Source organism: Diadema antillarum, unplaced genomic scaffold (genome assembly GCF_040938485.1).
Source record: "Diadema antillarum isolate AM-2024a unplaced genomic scaffold, OU_Dant_1.0 seq00001138_RagTag, whole genome shotgun sequence".
NCBI lineage: Eukaryota > Metazoa > Echinodermata > Echinoidea > Diadematoida > Diadematidae > Diadema > Diadema antillarum.
In genome coordinates, this window is record NW_027271950.1 from 208,967 (window position 1) to 229,748 (window position 20,782).

A 20,782-nucleotide genomic window follows, 5' to 3' on the forward strand; every position below is an offset into this window, starting at 1 on the left:
GCAGTGAATGAGACACTTAATGAGATTATTGTAATTTCACTAATCTAGTCTTTTATCCTCAAGCCTTTGTGTATCTTCTAGCAATCCTTTCCACTCTCCAATTCTCAATACTACCTCATAACATACATGGAAAAAAATTAATGTAACATTTACAAATTAGACCGAAGGAATTAATAACAGCTTTGAGTAATGGAATGAGCCATTAGCATTAAGTACATTGATTACAGGTGCTGGTTTTTATGTCAACGTTTGGAAAATATATGAATACAATCATGCAACAGAATACCAAATACAATGCAAAGCTCCTTGATTGTGCTATCTCTCCTATTACTAGTCTGTCAGTACTTGCAGGGATTTTTCTTAAGTACCTATGCTGCTTCCTGCTAGAACGAGTCACTAAAAAAAGAAAATGGGATACAACAAATTTCTATTTCATTTGAACGAGCAAAATCGCTTCCAACATGACATATGTGTCACATGTGCGAACAAGGGCACTCTGCACTACACGTCTACAAATTCCACCATGGCACATATTACTTCTATGCGGAGAAATGCCTCTGGGAGCTGTCTGCTGGGCAGATATCATGTGAAAAGAAGGGAGGCATATAATTTACTTGTTCATGCACAGAAAGAACAAGAGGCAAAATATCTTCAGTTTCATGACCAACATCACATACGAAGGCCAGATGGCGACGATGTATGAAATTCAGCTTTAAGAAAAGACAGTTCCTATGAGTAAAAAGACACAGAGGGTGTTGTTTGAAAAGTTTCTCCAAAAGATAAGACTCGTACTGTGCATGTGTAATTTGTTGTATACAAGACAAGACACTCCATTTCAAGGTTTCAGCATAAGGCCTGTTGGCATCCAAACAGGGATGCACTCTCTGGTGTCAGTTTGGTGGTTGCCATGGTTTCAATATCGATGGGTCAAGGGAAATAAACTAATTCTTGAACTTTCGGGTGCAGTAGCACTCTGGTATGACTCACTGGCGTACCTGACCCCACAATGGGAGCAAAAGATCTGGGCTTAGAGGATCTTTGTCATCATCGTCATCGTAGCCATCATGTGGTGGACTCGTTGTCGCCGTGGAAACTACTCTGGCGCTGCCTCATGGCCAGCGTCAGGCACTGGACCCACTGCTCGGCATTGGTGCCATCCTGCGTCTTGAAGACATACGTCTTGTGGTCATCCGTGAAGATCTCAAAGGCCTTGGGGATGCTGCGGTCCCGCCGTCTCAGCGTCTTGACGCTCTGCACCTTGCTCAGCTCAAAGGGGAGGGTTCCAGTCATTTGCTGTGGGGTTGGCAATGAAAGCATAAACACAAAATTCATCCCAGATTTATTTCAAATATCTTATTTGTCATTTATCATGATGTCTACACAAACTTTGTCATGGCCTACAGCTGTATGTATCAAACAGTAACTCTTTGATATTTTATTGAAGACATTCTATACTTACTTACTTGGGTATACTTGGGTGTAGAGACTGGAAGCAAAGCTTATTTGTCCCTCGTTACAGTTCTGTCCCGTCTCAGGTAGGGCTCATATTTGATTGGGTTGTTTCTCCAGTGTCTTTCTAGGGACGACTTGAATTGGTTTATGGTGGTAGCGTTGATGACCTCCTTGGGTAGTGCATTCCAATTGTTAACATTTCTTATTGAGAAAGCTGACTGCCTCAGACTAGAATGGATACGTTGTTTGACAAGTTTGAGACCATGACCTCTTGTTGTTGAACCGCTGGCCAGTTGGAAGAATTTAGAGGGATCTACTCTGTCGAAGCCTTTCAGAATTTTGAACATCTGTATCAAGTCAGCCCTCTGTCTTCTGTAAGCCAGAGTGGGAAGGTGCAGTTCTCTGAGTCTTTCTGGGTATGTCATTTGTTTCAGTTCAGGAAGAAGCCTTGTTGCCCTTTGTTGGACTTTTTCTAGCATGTCCTCATCCCTCTTCAGTGTTGGGTGCCATACTGAGTTGCAGTATTCCAATGTTGGTCTCACAATTGTTTTGTAGAGTGAGAGAAAGCCCTTCTTCTGTAGAGTTGTGAAAGATCTCTTAATCATTCCCACTTTACTGTTGGCTCTATTGGCAGCATCTGCTGAGTGTTTACTGAAAGACAAATTCTCCTGAAATAGCACCCCCAAATCTCTTTCTTCACTTCCACATGTTATTGAGATGGGATTTGAGTCAGTATCCAGTGTGTAGTCATATCTGTGGTTTTTCCTCCCGTAGTGCATTACTTTGCACTTACTCTCGTTGAATGGCAGTTGCCATTTGTTAGACCAATTTGTTACTGCATGTAAGTCCTTCTGTAATGAGTCTGAGTCGGTTTTGGAGTCCACTATCCTGTAAAGCTTAGTATCATCTGCAAATAGTTTTACACTGGAATCAACTGTAGAAGGCAGGTCGTTAATGAAGATGTTGAACAATGTTGGTCCCAGCACACTTCCCTGTGGTATGCCACTTGTCACAGGAATAGATTTTGATTCATGCCCGTTGATCGTCACTTTTTGGGTTCTGTCTGTAAGGTAGTCACTAATCCAGGCAAGTAAGGTGCCATCTATTCCATATGATCTAAGTTTGCACATCAGACGTCGATGTGGCACACTGTCGAATGCTTTTTGGTAATCAAGGTAGATACAGTCTATGGCATGTCCCTGGTCAATTGCATCAGTCCACTCCTCGCAAACCTCCAACAGTTGAGTACAGCAAGATCTTCCAGCCCGAAATCCGTGCTGTTCGTCACTCATTAACTTGTTTTGTTCTAAATGATCCATGACACGATTTCTAACAATTTTCTCCATAGTTTTGCATACAATGGAAGTAAGACTGACAGGTCGGTAGTTGGCTGGGTCACTCTTTTTCCCTTTTTTGAAGATAGGGACTACCGTAGCTTGTTTCCATACAAGTGGACATTTTCCCTCATTGATTAGCTTTGTGAATATCATTTGCAGGGGTTCGGCAATCTCAGCATGTGTTTCCTTTAGGACACGAGAGTGAATACCATCAGGACCTGGAGATTTGTTGATGTCCAGATGCTCCAACAAGTCATCTATTTCCTCAGTTGTAATTTCTATGTCAGTGAGAAGATCATTGCAATTTCTCTCAACAAATGGCATTGCGTGAGTATTCTCCTCAGAGAAGACACTTCCGAAGTAATTATTGAGGGTCTCAGCCTTCTCCTGGTCCTCTTTAGCCCATCTTCCATCCGGTGCTTGGAGATCTGGTACTGTCGACTTTGGTTTTGTCTGCTTCTTCACATAATTCCAGAAACTTTTGGCATTTTGCTTGATTTCTTCTGCTAGCTTGTTTTCAAAATCTGCTTTTGCTTTCCTGATCACTGAGGTAGTAATGTTTCTTATCCTGACATACTCCTTCCAGTGTAGATTCACGTCAGGATGTTGTTTTCTCTTACTGTCACGATATTTATTCCAAGCCTTCCTTTTCCTTCGAACTGCCTCTAGGGCTTCGTTATTCATCCATTCCGGTCTGTTTCTTTTTCTCTTTCTTTTCAAGGGGACACAATCTTCTATAGCTCTGTGGAGAGTCATCTCAAAAATATCCCATGCCTGTAATCCTGTAGCATTCTCGAAACTGGAATTCCAGTCAATATCCTTCAGTTGTGACCTCATTTTGTCATAGTCGGCGTGATAGTAGCTTCTCGTAATAGGCTCCTCCTCTTCCTGTGTGTTGCTGACATCCATCTCAAAAGTAATAGTCACATGGTCGCTCTTGCCGATGGGTGGGCCAATGATGACGTCATTAATCATATCCTCATCGTTGGTTAAGATCAAATCAAGTAAACTAGGTCTCTGGCCTGTTCTTTGTCTGGTTGTTTCCTTCACATGTTGATGAAGAAACAGGTCATTCACAGTATCAACAAAAGCTTGCTCATTGTTGTCGCTTACTCCAGAAGCGATGTTCGTCTGCCAGTTAATTCCTCTGTAATTAAAGTCTCCAACCACTATCAACTGTGAGTATTTCATTGAACATGCTGTGCTGAGGAGATCATTCAAGTTGATGTTGTTATCACAGCTACTTGAGGGACTTCTGTAGACACATCCAAAGAGAAGGTCCAAGTTATTGATAGACAATTGTATCCATACTGATTCATCAAATTTTCCATTGTCTATGTCTACCAATTTGCCAGGAATCCCCTCTCTTAGATATATCACAACTCCTCTATGTTTGTCTTTGGTCTGAGATGGCAAGAACATCTGATATCCTAGTAATTGTAATTCGGTAGACTGGATATTATAATCATGAGCAAATCTCTTCGGGTAAATCTCAGTCAATGCTATTACATCTGGTTTGGTGAGTGAAATACATGTGTAAAGCTCTTCCTTTTTGTTGGTCAAAACATCACAATTTGTGTAAAAGAACTTGAGTGATGATTCCATTTCAGGCTTTCCATCCAGCTTATCGGTTGTAACATTACCCTTTTCATACACAGTCTCTTTCTGGTTGACATCTTGAGGGCATTGGTCCTTAAACAGTAATGTATTATTCACTGGTACTGAACTCAAATTCCCATGTGCTGTGCTCTGTGCTCCACTGTGTGCATCATCGTTCACTGGTACAAAACTCAATTTACCATGGTGTGCTGTGCTCTGTGCTCCACTTTGTGCATCACTTTCACAATACTGTGCAGTGTTGACGAGTGCCTTAAAAACTCCTTCACCCGGTTGTCTAACGGTCGCTGACTCCCCGGCGAAAAGTCCTCTTAACCACTTTTCCGCCGCGTATTACTAGATTCTCCTCGCCCCTGTCAGTTCTCTCCTTCAGGATGTTCCTCAGTCTTTGGTATTCTTGCCTCTCACTCTTTGTGCGATCTCTGGCAATTTGGAGTGATCCTGGCTTGAGAGACCTGGCTTTCCTAAAAACTTCCTCTGTTGTGGCTCCACTGTCCATGACAACCTTCAGCGGTCTCGCAGACTCAGACTTTTTTCCAAGACGGTACAATGTTCTCACATGATTGACATCTGATTCCACTTTGAGATCCTGATGAAGGATGGAACACACTTGGTCAAGATCCTCTTTTCTTCTGGTTTCGGCATCCTGACTCTGGGATTCAGGAATGCCATACATGATGATATTGTTTTTCCTTCTCTCTCTTTCCACAAAAGCATCCAGTTTACCAGCAACAAGTTTCTCCATGTCTTCAACTAGGTCACCTTGTGGTTCCTTTGTGTGACTAGAAATACCCTTCTTGAGTTCATCAATTTTTTCTTCCACTGTTTGCTGGTTGTCAGAGATCTTTGTTTTACACTCCTTCATTTCTGCTTTCAAGCCTTCTACCTCCGAGCAAAGTCTAGAGTGATTTGCCTGAAGGGAAGTCATCATCTTTAACATGTTTCCAGCCGTTCCATTGCAAGTTCGGCAATACCAGTGCAGTACATCACAGTCTTTATCATTGATGGTATCATATAGCTTCTTGGAAACATTTTGACATGAGCAGTGAAACCAGTATTTACAAAGTTCACATTCAATAGCAGCATCGTCATCCTTCACAATAAGGTCACAACTGCCACAGGTGTAATCTACCGCTGGTTTGGATGAGCTGGATAAATTTTCCTGGTTTACATCTATATGTGTAGAGGCAGTTGTAGAGGCAGATGTACTCCCCTTTCTAGTTACTGGTTTACTAACACTGGTCTTCCTATTAGACATTATCTTGTGTCATAGCTTGGACTACTCATGAAACAATGTCAGTGAAGCTCCCGAGTCCTAGCTCGAACGGAAATGGCGGCTGGAAAAAAATAATCGAAATTCGACTTACAGTTGAGCAGTTGAATGATGAAACGATGACTGGTGTACCGCTGAACCATAAAGAAGGGTTTGAATGTGTCTGCAGGGCAGTGTTGACTTCCCTTCAGAAGGTTGTGGGCCCTTGGGTATCACTGCATAAATCCTTCCATGTGGGACTATTAACTCGCGGTGTGACCCTCCATGCTTTCCAAAGCCTTGCTCGGGGCTGAAGAAAATCGTCTAAAATCTCTGCAATCCTCCTCAGAAAATCCCCAAAAAAGCATCCAAAGCAGTATATACGTCTTCCTTGGTATCACAGAAGGATTTTTGTTGAGATATTTCAATCAACTCACAATCACCAAACATGAATTTCACGAGCACATCTTAACCGCAGCTACCACACACAGCGACCAGCTGTAACTATAACTATAATGGTCTTCTAATCAAGGACTTAGACCAGCAGTCATGGTCTTCTGATATGGGACTTGGACCAGCAATCATGGTCAATTTTTTGATAGACTTGGACCAGCAAATCACATATTTAATATTTTTAAAACTGTTTTAAATAAACAAAACTGGGGGCTTGCACATATATTTCCAAGATATGAAATACATCAATTACTGTGTTGGTCATAGGTACAGTATGACAGCTCTCTAGCATCCCAAATGGGAAGTCAAAAACAAAGTTTGAAATCCATGAGTGTACTGTAAGTAAAAGTCCATGGTTTAAATCAATCCACGAGTTAAATAATGCCTTAAGTACCCTTCAGGCGGAGGAATAAAAACACGGGTAAACAAAGTTTTCAATGCACAAACAAGAGTCAGCATGTGTTCATTACTGCATATTTGTTAGCATTCATGACTTGTTGTGCACATTCAACTGATCTGCATAATCCATAGACTAGCTTTAGCTACCTTTGTGAATTGCATGTGTATATATTTCAAAGGTCTTTAAGAACAGTAAAGAGGTAGAGCTTGTGATCTCCACTCACCGACTTATTCTTGCTGTAGAGGAGCCTTTCACCAGCCAGCGTGAAGTAACGAGTTTTCCAGCGTCTGAAGAGCTTCCATCGCACTTTCTTCTCCTTGAGCTGGCCCTCAATGAGAGGTTTTCCTCCAGCGATGAGATCTGGGTCATAGGTCAAAGGGTCAAAGGTCAAGAAAGAGTATAGCCAACATCAATAGAAGATTGTTTAACTTTCATGTCCCTCGAGCAAAAACATCTACCTGTTAGGACAGTCATAGGCATTCATTCCATGCAAGGGATTAAATGGTGCATCCTGATCATATGGCATTAAAGGGAAGGTAAACCCAAAGAGCAATGTGGATTGAGTGAAAGCAGCAACATTAGTAGAACACATCAGTGAAAGTTTATGGAAAATCGGACAATCGATGCAAAAGTTATGAATTTTTTAAGTTTTGGTGTTGGAACCGCTGGATGAGGAGACTACTAGAGGATATGACGTATGAGTGGACAACAATACAAAGAAAATATAAAGGAAATTCAACAAAAATTCACATTTCTAGAATTATGAAAGAGCAATGGACCAACCTCTTTCTGAAAGCAGGGGGAATAATTGCTACCCTTAACATATGTCAATATCAAGTTGATGGAATTCGTAATTTTCATGAAAAATGGATTTTTGTAGAATTTTCTTTATATTTTCTTGGGATTGTTGTCCACTCATACGTCATAACCTCTAGTAGTCTCCTCATCCAGCGGTTCCAACACCAAACTTTAAAAATTCATAACTTTTGCATCGATTGTCCGATTTTCTTCAAACTTTCACTGATGTGTTCTACTAATATTGCTCCTTTCACTCAATCCACATTGCTCTTTGGGTTTACCTTCCCTTTAAGACACACAGACATCCTTAGAATATGTGGTATGTGGAGCTATTATAACAGGATACATCCTTATTTTTATGTATTTTAAGGCTTTTCTTTTATTAGCTGAGACTGAATTTATCATTCAAAGAGGAAAAACAATTGTAGAATAATTTGGAATATGATTTTGTGCATTAAATGGAGTCCACAGAGTTTATATGTAGCACATGTTGTTATCATATGTGTTGAAGTTGTGTGTGAGTGTGTGCATGTGTTGTTATTCCTGGCAGTGGATTGACACACATGTCTCCCCAAGATTCTCACCCATTCTCCTTGGATTACTGCACAGAAAACACGCCCACTGGGACAGCTGGGGGTTAAAGGTGAACATGTCGTAGTAGCTGGCCTGGCACAGCTGCCGGATCAGACTCTGCTGCACCTGGGATGAAAGAACACTTGATTAACCCCTTACATGTCCAGACATCTACCTTAGCTTGCCAAGCTTTTTTTTTCTGTAAGAATTTGGTAATCCTTCCCAACTTGACCTTGTTGCAAGCCAGCTAAGCCACTAATGTGTAGCAACACGGCTCTGTCCAACATGAAAGCCATGACACAATAGGGATAAGGGGGATTTGGTAATCTTTATTACTTGACAAATTTAATTTCCAGACGTCTGTGCCAATCACAGAAGAAGGATTCTAGCAAGGCACAAGGGTCAGAGGAATATAAAACATTTGGCAGATTTTAGGTCTATATGGCAGATGAACTTACAGCAAAGCAGACTAGAACCTTGAATAACAATACTTGGCAGTATTGATATCTATCACTTTTATTTCATTATTGTGATGTCAAGAAGTTTTGTTTCTCTTTCCATCTCTGGTCAAGACAATTACAGACAGTATGAATGCAAAATTGAGCAGGAGAGTAAAAGTGTAAGGGTATCCTCTAACTAAAAAAAAAGCAAGATTGAGAGCAGGCACAGACCACTTGTACCATCACAAGAGCAAACTGGCAGAGATCTACACAAGTTTGCATTAACATCCTTCAGGTGACATACTCAAACATAAGATGGCCCGAACAATTATAAGGTAATATCATTAAAAAAAAAAATCCACAGAAAACTCCATGAAATATTTCCCCCAGACTGAATGAAGATTAGATGATCACTGCTAAAAGGCTGGGGCATCACGGGTAGATGTGTCTGCATGCCTACCTTGGCGTGGGGGAAGTTTTGGATGATGAGTTTGAGGAAGGTCATGTTGCCTCCCACTGTCTTTTGCTTCTCCAGGCTCTTCTTGAGGCTCTGCACCGCCTTGTCCTCATGGGAGACCGGAGTGGGCGAGTTGGCCTTGGCAACGGGAGGTTGGAGAGATGCAAAAACAGATATCATACACCTCATTTTTTCTACATCATTTTTTTTTTAAATCTCAAAAAATATGATTAATGAATTCTGCTACAGGCTGGATAATTGTACAAATATCACACAAGTTAATAGTATTGGTTTTAAGTTGTCAATGTTGGTTTAAAGTATTATGTTGTGATGGTATATGTTGTATTCTATGTCAATATGTTTCAGCTCCAGTTTGTGTAATGTCTTGCAGCATATTTGAATGTATTTTATGTATACCTGTTGCAATATCGCAAGATTCCATATTAAGTACAAACTAATCATCGATACTGTTGTGCCATACACATCATTGAAATGAAGTATATAAATTATTGTTAGTAAAGTTGATATTAACTGTTAGCAAAGTTCAACAATGACCATGTAAACCATAATATACCCAAACACTAACAAACATACATACATATATACACACACACATACACACACATGTACATACAAACTTACATACACCATATTCTTACACATAGTTATGACCATGGTCATTTTTTTCTTTTTGTAAGAATCTTAATGTACTCACTTGGAGATGTAAGTATTTGAGATGTATCCAGGGCACCATCTGCTTTGTCTCCATGGAGAAAGGCACGTTGCTATAGAGACAGTGGGGACCCTTCATGGCACAGTAGAAGTCTATTCTGCCGACAGGCCTGCTGCGGTCATCTTCTGTTTTTGTTTTTGTTTTTTAGGGTGGGGGAGGGGGTCAAGAATGTCAAGGTCAATGTCAACATAACAAGAAGAAAATAATCTTTGATCATTCTTCCACTCTAAACCTGAATTTCCTTGGTGGTGTTGGAGAAAGTTATCTCGGGCTATTCTGCTGTAGCCAAATACTGGTTGCAATTTGACAAAACTCTGAGACTTGGTCACTCAAGTCATTGTTGCTGTTGTTTTTAGAGGTGCAAGTTAAAGAAAATTTGATGCAGCCGTACCAAATGCAACTCGCTTGTGTACATTGTGCAGAAGAATATGGACATAATCTCCCGTGACTAAAACTACAAATCTATGACCCATTTACAGTCACAATTAGAAAAGTAATGGGGTAGAGTCATATCAATTCAAAAGGCACGCTGAATATAACAATTCATGACAGAAATGGGGTCCACTTGCACTCTATGACTGCTTTGAAAGAACAAAAATATGTAACATGTTATGCTCAACCTAAAGCGATGTGACATCTATTTCTATGGTAATGCAAAAGAAATTTAATCTTTCAATCAGCTAATACAAACAAAAACAAACAAACAGATAGGCCATAGGATTCAGGGCAAATGTTTAAAGTATGGTGAACGAGACATTAAAATCAAGAAAATCATATAAAAGAAGGTGTCAAAGCAGAGGGAATTGTCTCCTTAAACAGATTTTTAATGTGACTTATTAAAAGATATTCGCGCCACTGAGAAATCGCGAGTTAAAACTGACTGATTTACTTCACCGATTTTCGCTCCGGAACAGCTGTCTTTTTCGAGCCCTAAAATATGACGTCACGAAATGAACAAAACCCTTTACGAGTGCAGCGGGACATCGAGGCCGCCATTAATAAAGCACGTATTTCTTGGTGAGCGGATGCAATATCTGACCTGTCTTTAGTCGCATCTGCTTTCTCGGCTGAGACATTAAAACGCCCAATTTTTACCTTATATTGTACGGAAAGACGTTGAGTTTGACATCGAGAGTGAATTGAGTGATGACAGTGAAAATGACACTGATAGTGACAGTGGCAAAGTCGGGGTGGTAGAAGAAGCAAGGGAGAGACGACGGACATGGAAGGCCTTTAGTACGTTTGCAAATTGACCAATCAGCGGGTGTTGTTTGGCAAATGTTTGTACAGTGTTTAGCAAACGTTTGCATGTTATCTGTTATACGTATGCCCCATTCCATACGTATGTTAATTTACTGCACATATGTATGCAATTGATCGACCAATTAGGTACTTCGTTTAATATGCATTTGTATATGTGTGTATGTTGCGTGTGTGTGTAGATAGTGTGCACGGTTGGTACTCACCCCCGATCTGAGCAAGGAGGTACTAAGTGTATGTATATGTGTACGTAGAAATCTCACACCGTACCTTGTTACTAGTTCCTCAGCTGGAACATGGTTAAATCTGCCTTCTTCAATGAGCTGAAGATTTTTTTTTTTAAACTTTAGCACTTACCGCAATTCTTTTCCACTTGAGTTTTATTGGCCATACTGAGCTGATCTGAGCAGTACTGAGCCGTACTGAGCTGATCGGCTGGTTCTAACAGCTAACTTCATTGGTTGCCTTGAAAATCAATTTACTGGCATTCTGCACATACGTATAAAAATGGCATACGTTTGCTAACAAAAAAACTTGCAAACGTATGCTATCGCACCGTGCAAACGTTTGCCAAACAACACTTGCTGATTGGTCAATTAGCAAATGTTTGCTAAAGGCAGTTGCATACGTATGCCCGTTCCATACGTATGACCCCAAACGAATTATGTCCGCAACGGCCTTCCATAGACGGAGCCCACTGTGTGGATGGAGTGCGCATCAGTGCAGGGCTGATTCATTCATTTCGTGATGTCATAATTTTGGTCACCAAAATTTCGTTTAATCGGGTTCAGGTGGTCTAAAAAGGGTCTCAAAACACCATCTCTCAATCGTTCTAGATAAGAGACGTTTTTACCTTCTGAAAGTTAATTATTCATATTCCTAGAGACTTAAGCTTTCCAGAAATGTATAAATCACCTTGTTTATGAATATCATCCTTTTTATCTCGTTCACCATACTTTAAAGGGATCATACAGTTTTGGTTGAGACCTAACTTCAGGTTTCTAACATTTTATTTTTGTGAGAAAATGAGAAACCTCTCATAAAATATAAGAAACCTGTAATTCCAAGAGGAAATCAAAGTTTATTTGATGAAAATTGGTCCTCAAATGGCAGAGATACCCAAAACAGAGCAATCTGAATAAAAATTGGGACCCACCTTTTATTACGAGGGCTTTGTTTTACTTTGTTTTTTGATGTCTCAGCCATTCCAAAACCGATTTTCATCAAATAAACTTTGAATTCCTCTTAGAATGGTATGCTCTGTACTATTTCAAAAGTATTTTCTTGGTATCTCGCAAAGAGTTAAAAGCACAATCCTCACCTCAACCAATACTATACCATCCCTTTGAGGCCAGATTTGGGAATCTCTTACCCTGCACTGTGCACTCCTCTGGAACCGGTATCCTGTCCTTGATGGACTCCATGTAGCTGATGATCTCCCGCTGCCGCTTGACGATGTAGGTCTGCAAGCTGCTGTCGCGGTTGCTGCCCCCGCTCGCCAAGGAAACCCCTGTGCCCAGGGAGGCAACCTCGCTGCCGGGGGAGAGTGTCGACATCGGCGAGTGTGACATGTAATCGGGCGAATGCCCTTGCACGTTTGTGCTCGAGTGTGCGCCGCTTCCATTGCTGTGCACAACAGTCTCAGGGAACCCAGGTGCCGTTTTTGGCGCCGAAGGTGTACCCCCTGCTAAAGGAACCTCACTCTCTTGCACCGCCACACCGTGTAGGCTCCCCTTGCTCCCCCTTTGCTGCCGGTTGATCTTCCGCTCCACCTCCGACTTCCTGGTGGGAGAGGTGGCCTGCTTCCTGGCCGCCGACTGCGGCGCCGTGGCACCGCCAGATTGCACACTCCCCCTGCTGTCTGAGCGCCCGGCCAGCTCCAGGACACCCAAGCTATTTGAGTTAGACCGCCCAGCACCGAGCGGCGAGTGGAGATGTAATGCTTGCTCGGAGAACGAGTGTCCTGGGTGCCGAAGTGGCTGGATGCCGCCAGACATTTCCGCGCCCATCCGCGTGTGAGGGCGCCCTTTCCGGTACTTTCTCCTGTCCTGGTCAGAGATATTGGTGGTACTGAAGGGTTTGTGGTCCCGAGTGAGATGGCGGGGTTCAATCATACTCACTGGTCTGTGCAGGAGATGCTCACTGGCAGTAAAACACAGGAGGAAAAATAAAAAATTTACAGTCATTCTTTATCCTTTAAACTGTTTGTGGCAAGGGGCAACTCCAGTCTAAATTCTTCAGCCAAGTGTGTACTTACATAGAGATCAGTGATAAAGCTATAAACAATTCCTTATGGGGATTCTCCAATATATCCGAGCCAGGTCAGCCTTTCCAGTCCATGGTATCCACACGCTACTGGTCTTCTAGGAATTAATCTGGAAACTTTTTTCTACAAATTTTATACAATTTTTATACTTTAAGCATCGATCAATTGCAAGGGTTCCACAATGGTAGACTTTGTGATGATTAGTGATTACGATTTGATCTTGCTTGAATAAAAAAAAGAAAGATTAAAATGCTTACCCGTCCCAAGCGTATCATATACTGTCAGCATCAAAACCAACCTGGAGGTACATTCATAGTACATATACCACATAAAATGTGCCTCACACTCCATGCAATAATTCATTATAAAGAGAAAGTGCACACATGGGGGGGGGGGGGGGGGGGGGTGGCGGGTCCAAGCCAAAAGACACCAGTTGGGAGTTTCACAAAGAATCTAAGTTGATCTTAAAGGCACATGGTCCCAGTGGTTTAGTCAAATGCGTACGTGGGCGCACGGCGCAAGTTTCCTATAGAGACCTACGCTAACAACTCCTCTTTAGCACTTACACTATGACCCATTTCCCCGAGTCCGTAGAAGTCCAATCCACTGTAATCAGTGGTCCGATCACAGTTCGGCTCATGATTTGGCTGAGGGGGATGACAGTTTTAGCAAACTTCTTTTGTGATGTCATAATAAGAAGCACATATGCACGCACCCTGGCATTACTACAGACTGCGTGATGCGCAGAGAAGACTACGAAGGCAACGTTACCTAGCAACATCTATGCGCTTTACTCTTGATGACAGCTCAACTTCGGCAATCTTCGTATCAATGCTAACGGTGATCTGCAGTATCATCAATAGCGCCCTCTACACTACCGGGACTATGCGCCTTTAAAAGTTAGTATGTAATCCTAAGTTGATCATACTATCAACATAGGTATTGTATACGCCGTTATTTTCGCAAGGGTTTTATTTTCGCGAATTTCGCAAGCTTCGGGCTGATCGCGAAATTAAAGACATGCGAAAATATTACCCCGTCATACAAATTGTGCAAATTGATGACAAAATGCATCCAACGCTGGACGGACCAGAACGCGGCTGTTACATCGGCCAGTACGTACACATACTATATTACTAGTACTTACTCTACGGTGCGACCGATGCTAAACGTGCATTAAAATGTGCAATCTCCGTGCTACGTTACCCTACGCGAACGAACACCGGCTCGACATGGTTGGGTACACGGGTGAGGCCTAGGGATGCATGTAGCCCGACCAGACGCCGTGTGCGCAGGGCCGTGCAGACGCCATGCGCAGCTAGCTAGGTGTAGCTAGCGCGACACTCGTGTACAGCGACAGGGGGCCGTGTAGTTGATATATAGGATGCATGTAAAACTTTCACTAGCGCTAGCGCAGCTCTGAAACTTTGTCGTCTATTTGTTGCAACATTTGGTAGGTACTGAGAACCTGTGAATGCCGTAATTGTTTCATTTTATGAATCTTCTACTGTGTGGTTTCTATTTTCATGTTTGGGAGTCACAATGCAAATGGAAAAATGTTACGAGTACGTTGGCAAGTGTTTGAACGTGTTTCTCGGGCTTGGCAGTAGACCCTACTACTACTATCAATCGCGAATTGAACAACACGCAAAAATGCCACTGATACCGTGATTCGCGAAAATATCTGTACGCGAAAATATTGGCGTATACAGTACTTTGCGGAACACCCCCAGGACACCAACTCCACCCACTCACTCACCTGCCCACTGTGTCCCTCTGCAGCTGCTGGACAATCATGCGGGCCGCAGTGGAGGGACTCTGGCCCTGCTGTGAGATCTGCTGGATGTAGGGGGCCAGGAGGCCCTTGTAGTGGTCCCCGATGCTCTTGATCTCTATCAGGATGGCCGGCAGGGCCGACTGGTCCACACAGGCCAGCAGCTGGACCAGGAACTGCACGCAGGCCTCTCCCGTTTCCTGGGATCATGTGGTAGGAGAGAAGGCGCACATTGCACATCATCATCAAAATCCCGCAAAAGTCCTAGGAAATGATCTACGACAATATTCCATTTGATTTCATGCATTTGTATATGCTTGGGTGCATACTTCTCCAAAGTTAGAAAAGGAAAAACAAAATGATAATAAAATGAAAATAATTGTGCTAAGACCTATGACAAGTTTTGACAAAGCTCTAATTGAAAATGGCATGGAGGATACCGTATCTCTATCACATGAGCATTGATACAATTTACTAACTTTTTGTTTTGTTTTTTTCCCAGGAAGCATATTGCTAGTTCTACTTTGTTTTTTCCCTTCAGTGGTATGTTATCACAGCTATCATGATATACTAATACCCCTAGTTATAAGCGCCTATTGTCTCGTACAATTGTAAAAGAAATTGTATGACATACAAAATATATACCATTACAAACATTCGGCAGGAGAAATCTTCTGTCCTGGCGATGGAAATGAAAACGGTCAATTCTACTTTCCACTTTTTTATTTACTGTTTCAAGAAATCGATGTTGCCTGGAAGAGGAAAAGGATAATCTATACATGCAGACTTCATATTGTGATCATTGTTAAAATCTAGAACACCAACGAGCCACCACTTTGCGAAAGTCATGATGAGCTTGCCTTCCTTCAAGGAGGTCCCTCACCGCCAACTGCGGTCAGAAAGGAAAACACATTGTGTACATATACTGTGTTTGGTCTTTATTGAAATAAAAATTTCATTTGAGTGGGCCTTGCACGGCAAAGGTCAACTGGCAGTAATGTAAAACCAGAAACATACGCAGCGTAAAACTTTCACTAATTGGAGCCGACGGCCATTTTCGCAGTGAAACTTTTGCCAATTGCTACTGGCATTCACAGGGATATGCACACAAAACCTTTCACATGCATTTTACTTTTGCGAATCTTTGCTCCAAATAAAATTTGTCAAAGTTTCATGCATGCTGAAATTTCTGGTTTTCCAGTATCTATCGTGATACACGTCACTCACATAGTTGAGTTTGCCGACAGCGCCGAAAATCTTGCCGGCCATGGAGAGGAGGGCAGGCTGGCGCTTGATGGCGTCCTGGAGCTCTGCGAGGCAGTGCGTGAAGGGAACTGTGTCTATGGATGCTATGTCCAGCAGGGCAGAGAGAACCGTCTGCGAGGTGGCCGCATTGTTCAGGTTGTCCACCAGCACTGACACGTAGTCCGTCAAAATCTGCAAAGAGGAACGGCAAAAAAATAGAACCCTATTTCAGATTTGAGCATTAAGAGGGTGGGTTTACTGACACAAAGTCTGTCAAAATCTGGCTGTGGAAATAAAACAAAAGGCAAAAATTTGAACCTCATATCAGATATGCATGAGATAGGTGGTTTTATCAACATGTAGTCTGTTGACATTGTGACAGTGAAAACAAAACGAACAGCAAAAAAAAGAAAGAAATAGAACCCAATTTCAAATGCACATTTAATGGCTGGTTTTACATTTCCATCAGATCTTAGAATTCACTGAAAGTCACAAATGCTAGAAAAGGAGAATATCCCATCCAACTATTATTTACTACATGCTGCACCACAGATCTATGTGAATACATCTAATTTGAATGGGGAAAAATATATTGATTTTACAGGAAAGCTGGTTGCTTTATAAGCCAACTGATCATCAGAATAGATAAACTGCCCTCATTTATTGCTGTGAAGTGATGAACTATGACAATGTTTGACTACATGCTGCAGTCAAGCTAAATGCTGACCTACTTTAGCAGATCCGTGCTTACTTCTTATTTATGGGAAAAATAAAATTCCCAAGGTTACATTTTCCCATTGAGTGATCAGCAAATATACTGTAGCTATGGGGGGGATTTATCTTTATCTGTCTTTCAAAATAGTTTTGTTACTGCTTGAGTAGGGACCGTGTGACATTCACTGTTGTCATAATACTGTGCATCAGAGAACTACCATCTTGCTTGACTACATATGTACACGTACTGTAAATGCTTTGCTTTCATAGCATGAAAAATGACCCTTGTCCAATGATGTGACCTCTATTCAACATCTATGACAGTGCAGACAACAGTTTGTCCACAATGTAATAATGTGTGAACTGGTTGATGTGAAAGCAATCAATTTGGAATTGGAAGGTTAAATACTGCCACTTGTTGGTGCAACATGACATTTTGCAATTTGTGATGCCCTGTAAAATTTCATTTATTAAATTTTATTCCTTATATCAAACAGATATGGACTGTTTTTATCTAGGGTATTGTTGATACAACTGCCTCTTGGGATTCCAACTCCATGCTATGACCCTCGAAGCAAGCTTCTCAGGTCATAGCATGCAATTGAGATCTCTTGGGGCAATAATATCAATAATGCCTCGAAAAGAAGTACATGTTCCCACTTTACAAACGACGTTAGGATAGCAAATCTAGCTACAATAGCAATTTCACATAGCAACAGCTCATCAAGAAACAGGATTCTTGTCATTACCATGACACTTGAACATTGCAGTAAGAGTTGCTATCATAACAACTTTATTTTTGTTTATGAAATGGGGCCTATATCTGTATACTATTTGCATTCCACATCCTCATGCATAATTAGCTCTTTTGCACATCTACTTCAACATGGCTGAAGGCCACAGTGCAGCAAATAGGGGCAATTATGCCTTCACGGGGACACATAATCAATTAGAGTGCATATGATGTACGGTACATCATACCGCTGGTTTCCTCTTTGCCACAAGGGCAATCAGCTGCAGTATGTTTGACTTCTCATTCTCGTCACATTCAGGGAGGATGGAGACCAACTCTGAGAGGCAGTTCTCTATCGGGCCAGGATCCTCTGTGTAGATCTGGGGTAGGATGCGTGTCAGGGATCGGTTGCCTGGGGGTGGAACATATGTACCCAAAATTCTCAATTTAGATGTGAATTCCACATCTAGAAATGAAGTTTAGGTCTAAATAGGACCTGGGAAATTGGTTCACCATCCATATTATGACACACACAGCTAAAACATGGGAAATATTGTCAAACATGTCTTGAAATGCAGTTTTTAAAGTTGCAGTTGATGGAGCATTCATTCTCACAGCAATGTGTTTTATGAAAATAACTACCTTGTAACATAACTCCTCAAGTCATGAAATTCAATCAAATTTCATTACAGGTTCTCATGACAAAACAGATTTTTGCATCATATCTCTTTCACATGGGGTCAATAGCACAATCAGGGTATGTAATTGTGTAACAGGGGAAAAATGAAAAAACTTGGTGAAAATGCTTTTTTTTTGCTGTTTGTTGTAGCCGAGTGTTCAAATTTTCATGTCATGTAAAGAAAGAGTCAAAATTTTGCATTAAACTGCGCATAAATTAGCATTTTAATTAGGGGTGTCGAATTACATTGAAATCACTAATATGTTGGAAAAATTCATTTTAAAAAAAAGGAGAATGTTTTTGTTCATCTGAAATTGCTTTTAGATATTCCTGATAAATATCCCTTTCATTCACCACCAGCACATAGCCATGACATATCACAAAATATGAATTAATGTCGTATTTTCGCTACTCAAAACGGATGATCAATTTTGTAGGCATTACTTTGAATTCAAATAAAACCACTTTTATATATGATTTTATAATATTTCACTTTTGCCACAGAGTGAAGAGGTGAAACTTTCAGGAATAGGTAACAGACATATATTGGCCATTACTACAAAGTTTTATGAAATTAGGGCTGGTACTTTGGAAGATATGATATTTTTCATCAAAAAATTATCTGTACAGTTTGACCTTGAATGTGCACATAGTGTTTGGATCCATTCTCATATTTGTAAACACAGGTAGAAGAATGATATGAGATTTATGATGACTTGAGTCGATATCCAAGCTGTGACACTCAAACAATGACATATTAAGCCAAAAAACTGTGTTTCTGCTTATCAAATGATATCTTTAAAAATTGAAAAAGCATTGAAATAAGAACACTGAACACTTATCATATGACCTTCATGCAGTAGAACATGGGCGTGGATCAGTCTTATTTTTCCTCAGCAATTTGTGAAAATATAAAAAAATGAGTTCTTACTGCTCAAATTTGCTAAACTTTTCACACAATAGATTTCTACATATGTACAATTCGTGGCTAAAAAACCAAGGATATTCAATAAGGGGAAAAGATTCTTTTAAGTAGTCAAGTTAGGATATACCTCACTGAAATTACTAAAAAAACGGCTGCACTTATTTTCCTCAGCATTTGAAAATGGCTTAAAACTCAAAACTGGCTGAACATTTATTGACAAACAGCACACCATATTGTAGTGTATCTTCAGTACTTTCAGGAAAAGCAGAAAAATAAGCTGTTTCTCCATGTACATGTATAGCTGTACAGCATGGGTTAAAAGGTCACAATGTCACAAAAATAAGCCAGCATTACACTCCTACCATGACGGGACTTCAGACCTCATGACTTTCTCCAGTAGAAAGGACCACTATTTTTTATTGCATGCAAGCAATGCCAGGAAAAAATCCATTAATTTGATACCAAACACATAGGGGTAGACTTAAAAATCGGACCTCAAATCTTGATTTTACATAAGTTGTAAAACACTTTTTTTTATGCATTACATGGGTTTGGGGGGACTTTTTGGTAATTAATCTTTAATAATTAACAGTAAATGAGAAGAAATTAGCTATTGTATTACCACATGTGATTAATGATGTCTCAGCATGCTGCATGTGAATTTTGAAGTCAGTTGGTGCATTCTTTTAGAAGTTACAATTTTTTAAAGTGAGAACATCATGATTGCATACCCTGATTGTGCTTATCACCATGGTAGAATTCGAAGAAATCCAAACCGATTCACAATGGGATGACACTTGGTATTTCCCAAAAGCTACCAATCTTCCTTGAAAAAAATTTGACCCCTAAGTGATGACACAAACCTTGTGTGATGCTCTGGATAATCTGGTGGCAGTACACTGCCAGAAGATGAGCGTTCTCGATCGCTGCCAGGGCCAGGTAGCTGGAGACATTGCGTATCAGATCGCGGTTGCCATGGTGAAGGAATCGCACAGCTACAGGTAGAGCCAGCTCCATTACACTGCGCTTGCCATAATTTTGCTGCAAGTCGAATAGATCAAAGATGTGATAAGAGAATTATCCTTCTCCCCCTCTCTCTGTCTCTTTCTTTAACTCTTTATGTGCCACGTTCGCACGTCCCACTCAGTCGACGGCGTGCCAACTTCGCATATTCTGCTCAACAAACAAAGCCGCCAAGACCGATCGATAAACCGCTAATTACTGCTAATCCCGCGGCACAATGAAAGCGTTTCTTGTGCTTTTGTTCCTCTCATATACGGCTTGCATTCTATGTGGTGATCAACTATCAAGCGATGTTCCCAACTAGATTTGGTCGTATATATTCTAAGTTTCTGTCACGGTTTTATGTGCAAAAGTCATGCCTTTACAGTAATGTAGCAACTGGTCATTCAAAAGAAAAATTGAAAATAGAGCCGTCATACAATTTATATCAAAATAAAGCTTGGCATTCCTCTTTAACTTTGCCTACTATCATGCTCATCTTAACAGAAATTTGTAGAAGTTATACAAATTGGAAAAACAGAATTCTCTCTCAAAGCATGACTACCTTCGTGTCTCAGAATAACGTGGCACACAGGGGGTTTCCACCATGGCACATAAAGAGTTAAGTGTTTGGGGCTCTGTGAAGCTTGCCCACAGTAATTTTTCTTTAAG

At 41.0% G+C, this 20,782-nt stretch overlaps 1 protein-coding gene across 1 annotated transcript in view; it reads right to left on the minus strand.

Moving 5' to 3' along the window:
* Window positions 1-803: 803 nt before the first annotated feature.
* LOC139744125 (ventricular zone-expressed PH domain-containing protein homolog 1-like) overlaps window positions 804-20,782 on the minus strand; it is a 32,200-nt gene continuing 12,221 nt past the window's right edge. Inside the window, exons 4-13 of the mRNA XM_071654581.1 lie at window positions 19,972-20,149; window positions 17,753-17,916; window positions 16,040-16,249; window positions 14,798-15,012; window positions 12,145-12,914; window positions 9,495-9,637; window positions 8,783-8,917; window positions 7,894-8,008; window positions 6,735-6,871; window positions 804-1,293 (exon numbers count right to left, since the gene is read on the minus strand). Coding sequence (XP_071510682.1) covers window positions 1,063-1,293; window positions 6,735-6,871; window positions 7,894-8,008; window positions 8,783-8,917; window positions 9,495-9,637; window positions 12,145-12,914; window positions 14,798-15,012; window positions 16,040-16,249; window positions 17,753-17,916; window positions 19,972-20,149 — 2,298 coding nt within the window. The 3' untranslated portion in view covers window positions 804-1,062. The remainder of the gene's footprint in view (window positions 1,294-6,734; window positions 6,872-7,893; window positions 8,009-8,782; window positions 8,918-9,494; window positions 9,638-12,144; window positions 12,915-14,797; window positions 15,013-16,039; window positions 16,250-17,752; window positions 17,917-19,971; window positions 20,150-20,782) is intronic.